A 12,976-nucleotide genomic window follows, 5' to 3' on the forward strand; every position below is an offset into this window, starting at 1 on the left:
AGAAGCTCCTAGGAAGAGAAAATCTAAGGGTCAGCAGCTGGATTCGAACCCGGGACCTCCGCGTGGGAGTCCAGTATGCTAACCTCATAGCTAATCCCTTCCCTAATTAAACATTAAATAAAATCCAAGGCCTAGAAACCAGAAATCAAGCTCAGTACTACAATATATATTAGCTTTGCAGCTCTCGCCTCTAACCGCTCGGCTATTGCGGCGCCTTAAATGGCAGCATTTTAAGAAAATGTTAAGAGCTAATGAACACCATTAGGAAGCAACAGGATCTAGAGGCTGTAATCTTAACTTTCAAGCATGAAGCACTGAACTCCTGGAAGTCTGAAATGGCAACACTTTCTATCATTACTTGTACAATAAAGAACACAAGCCTCAAACAGTGTCCTACCTCAATAGAAGCCAACCACTTGTGTAGTAATTTGGACTCTCATTAGATAGGTTAATTAAAACACGGGACGAATCTCTAGTTCTGAATTACAAACCTTGCAAAGACGAATTGTACACTTACTCACAATATAATTCAGGACAATCAGAAAAAGTCTTCCACTTTCTTGCAGGTGCGCTATTTTAAGGCTTCTGATTTTGGCAAAGATATTTTATCAAAAACAGAAATGATATGCTACCTAAATAAAAGTAGTTACACAGCTTGCGGTTTTATTAACTGAGCTATAAATTACAGTTATTTTGTTTATCTATGCTATATTTTTGATCTAAAGAAGTTACTTATGTTTCTGGCATTTCAAGTGATGTCTCCTTAATTAAATTTAGTCTTGCAGCACTGATAGCAGAAGGCAATAATTTATGTATTTCATTTATTTGCTAATAAAGGCATGCACATGCCACCTCTCATAATAATATAAGAGCTAATACCAACAGGATAGTGATTGATATACTTTAGTAAGCATTTACTCAGACCAGAGGAATGGTAGCGATTAGGCTTCTTAGAACCTAATGAAACGTAGGTCACAGAATCTGCATAATTATCTTCAGAAACATCTGTATCTTCTACTTGAAAAACCACTTGAAAAATAAGTTTGTAATTTTTTTTAGGCTTTTATCTATCATCAGAACTTGATTATCATCAGTTTGTGTAGAGAAGTACGTTTTCGTCTCACATTACACTGTGTAATACGACAAAATGTTTTCTAGCACTGAGGACCAAAACCACATTTTCATCAGTACAGTTATTATTGGTGTTGTTAACAAGGAATACCTAAAGAAATAGCTAGATCCTTCTTTCTCATAAGCATCTGATTTAATCACCAGCTCCAAAACATCTTAAGAACTTCGGCAAACTTATTTGGAATTGAGTCAATTCGAAGGACTAAAATCTTGATTCTAGTTGAAAATAGAACATAAATTTTGTCAGCTTATTATGATTAGTCGAAGTAGTTACACCTTCCGCTGTCATTAAAAACTTTATTAGTTTAATAATATAGTATAAGTGTTATTCCACACTAGTATAAATTACCCTAATTTACCTTATTAGCTTATTTAGTTTGTTACTCTTTCTAAACTTTATCATTCTTTCCTACGAGGGTCGTATGAAAAGTCCGTGCAAAAATAAAAACTACTTAATTTTTTGGGGTAAACCTTTTTTATTTTTCAACATAGTCTCCTTTTAGGCTTATACACTTCGTCCAACGCTGCTCTAGTTTGTTGATCCCTTCCGAATAATAGGATTTGTCCAAGTCTGAAAAATAGCCATTCGTTTCTGCAATCACCTCCTCGTTTGAATAAAATCTTTTTCCCGCCAGCCATTTCTTCATATTGGGGAACAAATAGTAGTCCGAGGGAGCCAAGTCTGGAGAATAGGGGGGATGTGAAACGAGTTGGAACCCTATTTCCATTAATTTTGCGACCACAACTGCTGAGGTGTGAGCTGGTGCGTTTGTCGTGATGGAAAAGGACTTTTTTGGTGGGCCAATCGTGAGCGTTTTTCTTGCAGCTCGGTTTTTAAACGGTCCAATAACGATGAATAATATGCACCTGTAATAGTTTTACCCTTTTTCCAGATAGTCGATGAGGATTATTCCTTGCGAATCCCAAAAGACAGTCGCCATAATCTTTCCGGCCGAAGGAACGGTCTTCGCCTTTTTTGGCGCAGATTCCCCCTTGGTAACCCATTGTTTAGATTGTTCTTTGGTCTCAGGAGTGTAGTGATGTATCCATGTTTCATCCACAGTGACGAAACGACGCTTAAAGTCCTGCGGATTCTTCTGGAACAGCTGCAAACCGTCCTTGCAACACTTCACACGATTTCGTTTTTGGTCAAGCGTGAGCAATCGCGGCACCCATCTAGCGGATAGCTTTGTCATGTCCAAATGTTGATGCAAAATATTATGTACCCGTTCATTCGAGATGCCCACAGCACTAGCAATCTCACGCATCTTCACTCTTCTGTCATCCATCACCATATCATGGATTTTATCAAAGATTTCTGGAGTAGTAACCTCAACAGGGCGTCCAGAACGTTAAGCGTCACTTGTGCCCATATGGCCACTCCGAAAATTTTGAAAACCACTTATAAACTGTTCTAATCGAAGGTGCAGAGTCACCATAATGTTTATCAAGTTTCTCTTTAGTCTCCTGAGGCGTTTTGCCTTTCATAAAGTAGTGTTTAATCAACACACGAAATTCTTTTTTGTCCATTTTTTGAAAATCACTCGACTTCCTCGATTCAAACGAATGCCAAACACAAAGAAATAGACCGATCTGGCTGAAACTTGGTGTGTGTTCTTCCAAGAGATGCTACTAACTAAACATAACCTCGATACGCGCCAGAAGTGCTATCTCTGTGACTTTGCACGGACTTTCCAAACGACCCAAGGTATTTAGGAAAAATCAATAAACTAAACAAAAACCGTGTTTTAGTAAAAGGCATGTGAGTACTTAGGTAAGAAGTAATGTTAACACAAAAACAAGAAAACAAATTCAATGTGAATTTCATGACTGGTATGACATCAGGAATTTTTCATAAAACCTGCAGAGTAATACACCTGTATTACAGTAAGATAAAGTGACACGTGTCGTAGAGAACCGGATGATTGCTGAATTGGTAAGGTATTTGATGTGCACAATGCATGATCTAACCTTACATTGTATGAACTTCACATAGTGGTGTGCTTGTGTGAATATAACAATCAATATTTTACTATTCTCTATCTCATGTATATATACATAGTATATAAAATGTATAACCAGGAAGAAGCCATAAATCTATACAATATATTCCTTGAATATTTATTGCATGGGAAATTCTAACACAAAATGTTTTGTATTAGAATCCCGACAATATACAATTTATAGATTCAAAATCCGTTTTATTTCATTAACATAATAACTCTGTATTGAAACAGTGGATTCAAGACATCAATTTAACTTCGGAGCAAGCATTATTTAATTTTAGAAAACATATTAAAAGAAATCTCACTTAATGGCATTTACTAATTCGTTAAGTTTGGTAGTACTAATGTACTTGTACTGATTCGTTTTAAAAGTTAGAATGCGTGCGAATTAGCAACGAACCAATAAAATTTTGAACAGTGTCGGAGGTTTTATTTCTTCGAAAAGTTCACAATAAGCTGTCAAAATTTATATTAAATTTTTGCCCAGAAACCAGCCTTTCAAAAAACTTTAATTGCAATTATAATATTCACCAATTTCTTAAGAAGTAGAGCTTTTTATGAAGTTCGCCATTATTATAGGATAATTTATAGAAAAGGATTCCTACAAAATAGTTTCACTATTTGGTATACTGTAAATAAGTTTGGAAATGATTTTGAAGTATAACGGTACAGTATTTACACTTATATAAATTTCATTTCATCCACAATTAAATGTTTCCGAAAAATGTACTATGTAAAATAGCAATTATCTCTTTAATGAATTAAAAAATTACAGTAAAAGCTCTTTATTCGCGGGGTATATGTTCCATAAATATGCCGCGAATACAGAAACCGTGAATACGGAATGGTAATTTATATGGGATTATAGGGGATACGTTCCCAGCTGACAAAATAAAAAAAAACTAATATATAAAAAAATCAATTTAATTGAAGTTTTTGAACATTTTGATTAATTATCTTAAGGCTTAGGCAATGGTTTGAAGAATTTTGTAATTTTCTCTTGCTTGGCAGTTTTTAAAAGCTTTTGTTTGCAGTCAAAGTTTGAACTTGCCACTACAACTACCATCAGGTTCTTTAAAATGAGCGTAAAGATACTTTGCCTTCTCCCGGACCATTGGACCACTCATGGGGCACCCTTTTTTTTGGATGCGGTCTTCGATCCAAAATGACAACGCCACTTCCATTTTTTTCTATTGCTGGATCACGAACAATTGCTTTCATTCTGTGCGTTTACATTCTCAAAATCACCGATCGCGGCGAAGGCGGCTTATGTCAAAGTCCTCGGCGATATCATTTAACAACATACTTTACGCAAAGTTGTAATAAGATCTATTTTACTTTTTTTATTAGTCCATTTGACGGCATTTACAAAGGTTATTGGGTTGGATACCTATTGGAATCCTTTTATTATCATAGTGTACTTCCGCGAATATCCGCGAATATAGGAATTGGGTCGCATTTTTTTAATCCGCGAATAGTGAAAACGCGAATGAAGGAAGCGCGAATAAGGAGCTTTTACTGTATAGCTTTTCTTACAAAAAAACAATAGACATAGTGAGTGCATTGTTGTAAATCATTAACCCATTTTTTCTAGAAGCTATCAAAATGATTACTGAAAATCTACAACATATAGTTATGGAGAGTCCTGTCTGGGTAGAATAAAAGAAGCCACGGGAATACCAATGAGATGTACATAGTGTTCGGGAAAGCCTTCGGATTGTCGACTGTGGATTGTTTAAGGAGGAAAGGAGAAGGTAGTGAGAAACTCTTTTAAAATAAATCCCTCCGAAGAGATGATTTCTCTTTTAAGATACATGTTTTTCGATTTAATCAGCAAAAAACTGAAATCAAATTATCTTAAGAGAAATATATTAACTTCAACATATCATTGACAGGCCGAAATCTATTTTTAACAGTTAAATTCAAATGAAATCTAATAATATTCAACTTCTCTAACAATAATTCAATAAAATAAAGTAGAGACTAAAAATCGACTTTACCCTTTATAGCCATACAGTGGAGACAATACGAGGGTCGTTTGAAAAGTCCGTGCAAAAATAAAAACTACTTAATTTTTGGGGGTAAACCTTTTTTATTTTTCAACATAGTCTCCTTTTAGGCTTATACACTTCGTCCAACGCTGCTCTAGTTTGTTGATCCCTTCCGAATAATAGGATTTGTCCAAGTCTGAAAAATAGCCATTCGTTTCTGCAATCACCTCCTCGTTTGAATAAAATCTTTTTCCCGCCAGCCATTTCTTCATATTGGGGAACAAATAGTAGTCCGAGGGAGCCAAGTCTGGAGAATTGGGGGGATGTGAAACGAGTTGGAACCCTATTTCCATTAATTTTGCGACCACAACTGCTGAGGTGTGAGCTGGTGCGTTGTCGTGATGGAAAAGGACTTTTTTGTGGGCCAATCGTGGGCGTTTTTCTTGCAGCTCGGTTTTTAAAAGGTCCAATAACGATGAATAATATGCACCTGTAATAGTTTTACCCTTTTCCAGATAGTCGATGAGGATTATTCCTTGTGAATCCCAAAAGACAGTCGCCATAATCTTTCCGGCCGAAGGAACGGTCTTCGCCTTTTTTTGGCACAGATTCCCCCTTGGTAACCCATTGTTTAGATTGTTCTTTGGTCTCAGGAGTGTAGTGATGTATTCATGTTTCATCCACAGTGACGAAACGACGCTTAAAGTCGTGCGGATTCTTCTGGAACAGCTGCAAACCGTCCTTGCAACATTTCACACGATTTCGTTTTTGGTCAAGCGTGAGCAAATCGCGGCACCCATCTTGCGGATAGCTTTGTCATGTCCAAATGTTGATGCAAAATATTATGTACCCGTTCATTCGAGATGCCCACAGCACTAGCAATCTCACGCACTTTCACTCTTCTGTCATCCATCACCATATCATGGATTTTATCATGGAGTAGTAACCTCAACAGGGCGTCCAGAACGTTCAGCGTCACTTGTGCCCATATGGCCACTCCGAAAATTTTGAAACCACTTATAAACTGTTCTAATCGAAGGTGCAGAGTCACCATAATGTTTAACAAGCTTCTCTTTAGTCTCCTGAGGCGTTTTGCCTTTCATAAAGTAGTATTTAATCAACGCACGAAATTCTTTTTCGTCCATTTTTTGAAAATCACTCGACTTCCTCGATTCAAACGAATGCCAAACACAAAGAAATAGACCGATCTGGCTGAAACTTGGTGTGTGTTCTTCCAAGAGATGCTACTAACTAAACATAACCTCGATACGCGCCAGTAGTGCTATCTCTCTGACTTTGCACAGACTTTTCAAACGACCCTCGTAACTACTTTTAGTCACTAAATAAGTCAGCAGAGCCACTTCATTTTACTCCAGCGTGATATCTATTGTGGAAATTTAATTTTTATATTGATGATTGACGTAGGATACAGAAACATATTATTGATAAATTAATAAATGTTCTCCAGAACTACCTAGTTGAATTGAAAATTATAATTGAAATCAAGCACTCTAATAGCCTCCTTAACTGATCAGACGGCGGAGTAGTCAGATAAAAAACCAAAGTACAGGTTTTATAGAGACAATTATTGATTTTCAACATTTATAAATTGAAAACTTTCTGTAAGAATTACTTTTTCAAGTTTAAAGCTCATTTTCAAAAGCACAAGGTGTTTATTGATTAACTAGGTAATAGCGGCTTATCATATGGTAAGTTCTTTTTATTTAAATTTACTATAAAGTAAGAAATGGTGCAAGTTATTAGTACTTGTTAAATACTCCCCTAGAAATCAAAATCCAATTGATTGTGGCTGTAAAATGTAAGATGGACTCGATTTGACTTTTTTTATACTCGCGTTCTATTTTTAAAAAAGCTCTACTTTACTCAATCGTCAAATTAAATTACCAATCTCTTCACCCAACAATAAAAAATCATTTTCAATAACATTTAGCTGCAGAACGAGAATTTCCAAAATTACTATAATTTTTGGAGATTTAAAAAAAAAAAATTAAAATTATTTAATAAGTGTATATATATAACATTTCATTAAATAGTAAACTTACAGGGTGGCCAGTGCAGTTAGGGTTATTTGCCAGGGTAAATATGTGTGGGTGTTGAAGTAGGCGTGACCTGAATGGGCGGAGCTAGCGGGGGCGGCAAGGCTAGTAAGTCAGTCTCCGGGTATCCTCCGACATGCCATCACCTCACATCCTGGCCGTACAGATCAAAGATAAAATCATCTCATTACTAACAAGGTAAATCCGCCTTTTTTAATGAACCACAGACTACTTATTGTATAGTTGCAACATAATATATTTTTTTTGTATATTTTTCCTCCGCAGATATTTCCTTTTATAATAAACTCTTGACATTCCATTATCTCAGACATGCACAAACCAGCATTAAGAAAAATTTAAAAAAAAATCCTAATTCTTTTGGGTAAAGTGCTTTGCAAAGCTCCATTTTGCTTTTCTAATGGCTGCCACAATTTCCTCAATAGAAAAATTCTTTTATCGCATCTGCCCCAGCTTATTAATCCTAAAATAAATAAATAAAAATCTAAAGACCAGTTTAAGATTGTCTTAAAAATTTATAATAAAAAGTCTGAGTAGAAAGAATTTAAAAGATCTGAGCGCAAAAAAAAAGAAGAAAATTCTGCAGCATTCCTTTATAAACAATAAATGTACATAAAAGTTTTATAAAAATAATAAATTGAAATAGCAGAATTTTAAGGACAAATATTAAAAAATTAATTAATTAATGATCAGATTACTTAAAAATTCACTTCAGTGAAAATAAAAAAAAAATAAAGGTTTATGACCTTATTTAAATTTGCATAAAAAATTTTAAGCAATTAAGATCACAGATACCCTGCAAAAAAATAAAATAAAAATGGGTCTCCCAGCAAAATGGGTAAAATGCAATGGGTGCCAGATAGAGAAAATAAGCAGCCACCGGGCTAGACTTGCCCGGCAGACAGGACGGCGCTGCTGGTTCAGAATCACGGCGCAACATGGATCGATTACATTTTCGAAATAGCTGGACCACTCACCAATCTAAACTATCTCTGTCTCTCTCTCTCAGTCTACATGGAGCTCTCTTCTCCATATATGATACAACAATTTTACACACTTTGATCTCAACTCGTTATTTTGATTTTAAAGACCCTTTTTTTATATTATGTGGTTTTTACCTTTAACAAAAGAGAAAAAAAATCTTTGTTTAACTTAAGCTTTAATGAATAATGGTCAAAGTTATTCATTAATAAGTTTATTAAGGAATTTTATTTTATATAATCACATGAGCAGCACTTACACGCGACGTTCTGTTAAATCAAAAAATATTAAAGTTGCAAAAATTACCCTTTTATAGAGGGTATAATTTCTTTATTTGGGCGTAAGATTTAATTACCACAATACTCTTTAAATGAGGAAACTCTCAAACAGCTACAAGAAATTGCAATTTAATGGAAATCTCTTGTGGAACTGCACCTCTAGAACCCCCAAAAATGAATTTTCCTAAAACGAAGTTTCATGTAAATTTACAATTTTTTTATTTGTGGAGAATTTAAAAAATAATTTTAGAGGCTTATTTTTGGTGGGGTAGAAAATATGGAAAGCTCTGGAAAATTTTCAGTAGTTTAGCTCATTCGGTTAATTTGATTCTGTGCCGAATGCATTGGGAACTTAAACGAAATATTAAAATTTATTCTTCCTGCGTCGTACAAGTAGATAATATACACCGCATTTATTCGCAAAAGACCCGCGGGTCTTATGAAAATCATTATTTCTAATGAAAACTATTTTATCTATGAGTTTTGATCAAATACTTCAAATTCGTTACTGTAATAATAATTAATTTTATCACCCGAAGTAATTTTGCAAAATGACGTGAACATTTTTTAAATACCAATATCGTTAAAAATTACTCACATTCAATATCAATGTCTTTTCTGATTTATTACTTTAATAATTTAAATAAAAACTTGAAACATTCTTAAATATTTATTCTTAAATATTTTTATAATTAGTGATTATTAAGGAACGGATTTTTATGTATTTAAAAATGCCAAATATTTAATTAAAATATGCATTTATTTTCGTCAATTATGTGGAAAATATGTGATTTTCTTAAAATGTTTTCTGGAATATTTAAGTAAAATGGACATTTTTTTTTATGAAAATGGATTTTTTTTTTTTTGGCAAGTTATAATTATTTATACAAGAAAAGAAAATTTTTACAATTTATAATAATTTATTAGGAACAAACTAATTTGTTTTTACAAGTTATAATGATTTATACAACAAAGAACATTTTTACTATTTATAAAAAGATGTGTTAAATTTTCAATTTTGAAAACTTCACTCTTCGAAATTGTTTGCAACCACATGAAATTTCAAATGTTGGAACGTAAAGTGACGACGATCTGGGCGTAAGATGGACTTGTAACGACTAAAAGATCGTTCAACATCAACAGATGTTATAGGTGCCTTGCTGAAAGAAGTTATCTCGTTGGTTGTAAAGGGTACACGATGTTCTGAGGTGACCTCTGTTCCACTGATAATATCAGAAATCTGGCAGATGGTCTCCCACCCTTTGTTCTTGCTCAGTACTTCTACCAGTTTTGATCTGATCAGATCTCCCTTACTCCCAGGTATTCCTTCCACCTTTTCGATGACTTTTTTTTAACGTTGGACACGTTTTCTGTCAGTCGAACATTTTGGGACTCAAATTGGGTAATGGCTTGTGCAAGAAATACGCAATTGCGAATATGCGATCCGGTGGCAATATGTTGGGTGACTTGGGAACGTTGAGAGCAAGAAAACGCGCTTGTCACAAGCTGTGCAGTACAAAATGTCTCCATCACTTCGAAAAAGTTCTGCTGGAAACTCGCGAAGATATTTAGCAACCAGTTGTTTGTTTGAGGCCGATGTTCGTGGCATTTCACCCAAAAAAGAATACACTAAGTGACCGAACGAAATGAATTGGACACTTCAACGAACGAGCTGAAAGAACAGACAACGTCAGACAACTTCAAAGAACTAACAAGTGCCCGTCACTGTTTAGCAGCATTCTGTGTAAATTACAATAACCATTGTACCCACTGTGATTCACAGCCCTACAGTCTGTGGTTCACAGTTCCTGTCAACCACCTCCCAATTATGAAAATATGCCCAAAATGAAAAATATGTACATATTTTGATTAAATGTGTAGAAATATTTATTTATTTTAATCAAATATGTGTAAATATGCTATAACATCCAAATATGTGGAAATATGTGAAATAAAAGTAGACTCAAACGGCTTAAAAAGTGTCAGTATGAATACTTCTAGTTGAAAAACGTCTGTAAATTGCCTAGAAAAAAATATGTAAATACATACGAATCCGTTCCCTGGTGATTATATATGCTTACCTGATTATTCTTTTTATTAAGTGAATCAAAGTAAAAACAAGTTAATCTTCTGCCCAAATTTTCTGAATCGAAGAATTTATTCATTAAAAACAAATGGGAAAGTAACCACGCAGATGCCACAGAACTTGGCAGCATTGTAAAGTCTCTTCAACCTAGGAAAAAAAGTACTTACAAAATTCTATCAGATTTACCTAATTAATTACTCTTCTGAACCAGATTTATTGGCGTAAAGCATTCCAAAATAATAAAGCCATTTTTTTTTTTTTTTTGCAGTTGAATAGCAAATAAATGTCTGTGAAAATGAATTAAGACGAGAGACTTGATAATGTTATCCTATGGCAACCGTTCTTCTTAATATTAACAGTAGCGTTAATCAATATTAATTTTCATTCTGTTAATCCCCAGAGGAGAAAAGACTATTGCCTAATAAATTGAACACATTTGTGTTAATAATTATGTTCGGTTTAAAAGAGGACAGAAAGACAGTTCTTATTATTAGTAATTTTGCAATAGATAAATAGGCCTAGATACGAGGGGGTACCCAAAAAAAACCGGAATTATTTTTTAAAAGCTATTTATTTACAAATTTTTTACAGAACAACCTTATCCCCTTCAAAATACTCTCCATTACAACTAATACATTTGTCCCACCGGTGCTTCCACTGTTCGAAACATTTTTTGTAGTCATCTTTAGAAATGGCTGACAGCTCCTTCTTCGTTTTTTTCTTGACCTCTTCAATGTTGTCAAATCGGTGACCTTTCATGCCCTTTTTCATGCGTGGAAATAAGAAAAAGTCGCACGGAGCCAGGTCAGGCGAGTAAGGTGCGTGGGGGCAGCGGAACCATGCCATTTTTAGCCAAAAACTGTGTAACAGAGATGGCTGTGTGTGCAGGTGCATTGTCGTGGTGGAAGAACCAGTCTCCTGTTTGCCACAAATCGGGTCTTTTTTGGCGAACACTATTGCGCAATCTTTTCAAAACTTCCAAATACAAGGTTTGATTGACGGTCTGACCTGGGGGGACAAACTCTGAATGGACTACGCCTTTGGCATCAAAAAAGCAAATCAGCATTGTTTTGATGTTTGACTTGACTTGACGACATTTTTTTGGTCGGGGTGAAGATGACGTCTTCCATTGGCTCGACTATTGCTTTGTTTCTGGGTCATAACCATAGCACAATGACTCATCACCAGTAATGACCTTTGACAGAAAGTCTGGATCAGTTTCAAGCTGTTGTTTCAAAGCACGACATGTTTCAACTCGATGTTCTTTTTGATTGTCAGTCAGAACTCGAGGAACAAACTTGGCAGCAACCCTTTTCATCCCCAAATCTTCCGTTAAAATTCGCTGAACCGAGCTCCAAGATAACCCACTACTCTCTGACAGTTGATCAATTGTCTGTCGACGGTCTGTGAACACCAGCTCTCGAATTTTTTCAACATTTTCGTCGATTCGGGCAGTTGATGGACGTCCAGAACGAGGTTTGTCATCAATCGACATGTCGCCATTTTTAAACCGAGTAAACCACTCGTATACTTGAGTTTTTCCCATAGCGTCATCTTTGTAAGCTGTTTTCAACATTAAAACACTTTCAGCAGCATTTTTGCCGAGTAGAAAACAAAATTTCAGAGCTGCACGTTGTTCACTTAAACTTGCCATCATAAAAAACTAAAAAAAGAACAAAACAGCGCTGGTAAAAACAATCACTGCAGATGAACAGAACAAGCCAGGCAGACAACACAGGCAGGACTGAACTGGCAAGGAATTGCGCTATACACGTCTAGCGGCAGAAATGCGTACTACATAAGCTCCATGCGCGGCAACGCAATTCCGGTTATTTTTGGGTACCCCCTCGTATAGCAAAAAAATTTTCCATGGATGTTAGAAATGACGTTGTTCCATTAACTTACAATGTTAACTTCAGTGACTGAGCATTTCAAATTTTAGTTTTGTGAGAGTAGAATAGATGTATTGGAAGAGTAGATTGTCTGAAGAATCTAAGAATAATGTACATCCCCAAAATGAAGACTGAATTGGTCAGAAGGAAAAGTGAACAATAAAAAAAATGTATGATACATTAACTTCAATCTTTGAAATGTTTTCCGATGATGTTAAAAACCATTGTATTGTATAAAATTCATAATTGATCATTTGGAAAAGCACAAAAGAAGGCCTTTAAGTAGGAGTCATCCCAAAAAAAAGTCAGCATCTTTTTAAATACACACTTTCGAGTCGTTCGTCAAAATATTTTCATTTGATTTTTTGAGAAACAGCAAATTTATAGCCTATAGCGAGAAATGGATCTAATGTAGCGTAACGGACAGCTTTAGCGAACCAGCTGAACGTCCAGGAAAAATATGTCCAAGACTCGAGACAGGAAATTCGATTGAAGAGCTATCCTGGCATCTTGCCAACAGGAAAGTCTTTCCATCT

At 35.1% G+C, this 12,976-nt stretch overlaps 1 protein-coding gene and 1 long non-coding RNA gene across 3 annotated transcripts in view; one reads left to right on the forward strand and one right to left on the reverse strand.

Annotated features, from left to right (window-relative positions):
* The window catches only part of LOC141455063 (uncharacterized), a 74,527-nt gene that overhangs the window by 9,885 nt on the left and 51,666 nt on the right, over positions 1–12,976 (reverse strand). For both annotated transcript variants that reach the window (XR_012459126.1, XR_012459125.1), the window contains one exon: positions 7,192–7,339. This is a non-coding gene — a long non-coding RNA (uncharacterized lncRNA). The remainder of the gene's footprint in view (positions 1–7,191; positions 7,340–12,976) is intronic.
* VGlut (Vesicular glutamate transporter) overlaps positions 7,263–12,976 on the forward strand; it is a 97,627-nt gene continuing 91,913 nt past the window's right edge. The window contains exon 1 of the mRNA XM_074129870.1: positions 7,263–7,383. Within this exon, the coding sequence (XP_073985971.1) occupies positions 7,322–7,383 (62 nt within the window). The 5' untranslated portion in view covers positions 7,263–7,321. The remainder of the gene's footprint in view (positions 7,384–12,976) is intronic.

Source organism: Rhodnius prolixus, unplaced genomic scaffold (assembly GCF_049639745.1).
Source record: "Rhodnius prolixus isolate KJV_2025 unplaced genomic scaffold, Rpr scaffold_21, whole genome shotgun sequence".
In the NCBI taxonomy this organism is placed as follows: domain Eukaryota; kingdom Metazoa; phylum Arthropoda; class Insecta; order Hemiptera; family Reduviidae; genus Rhodnius; species Rhodnius prolixus.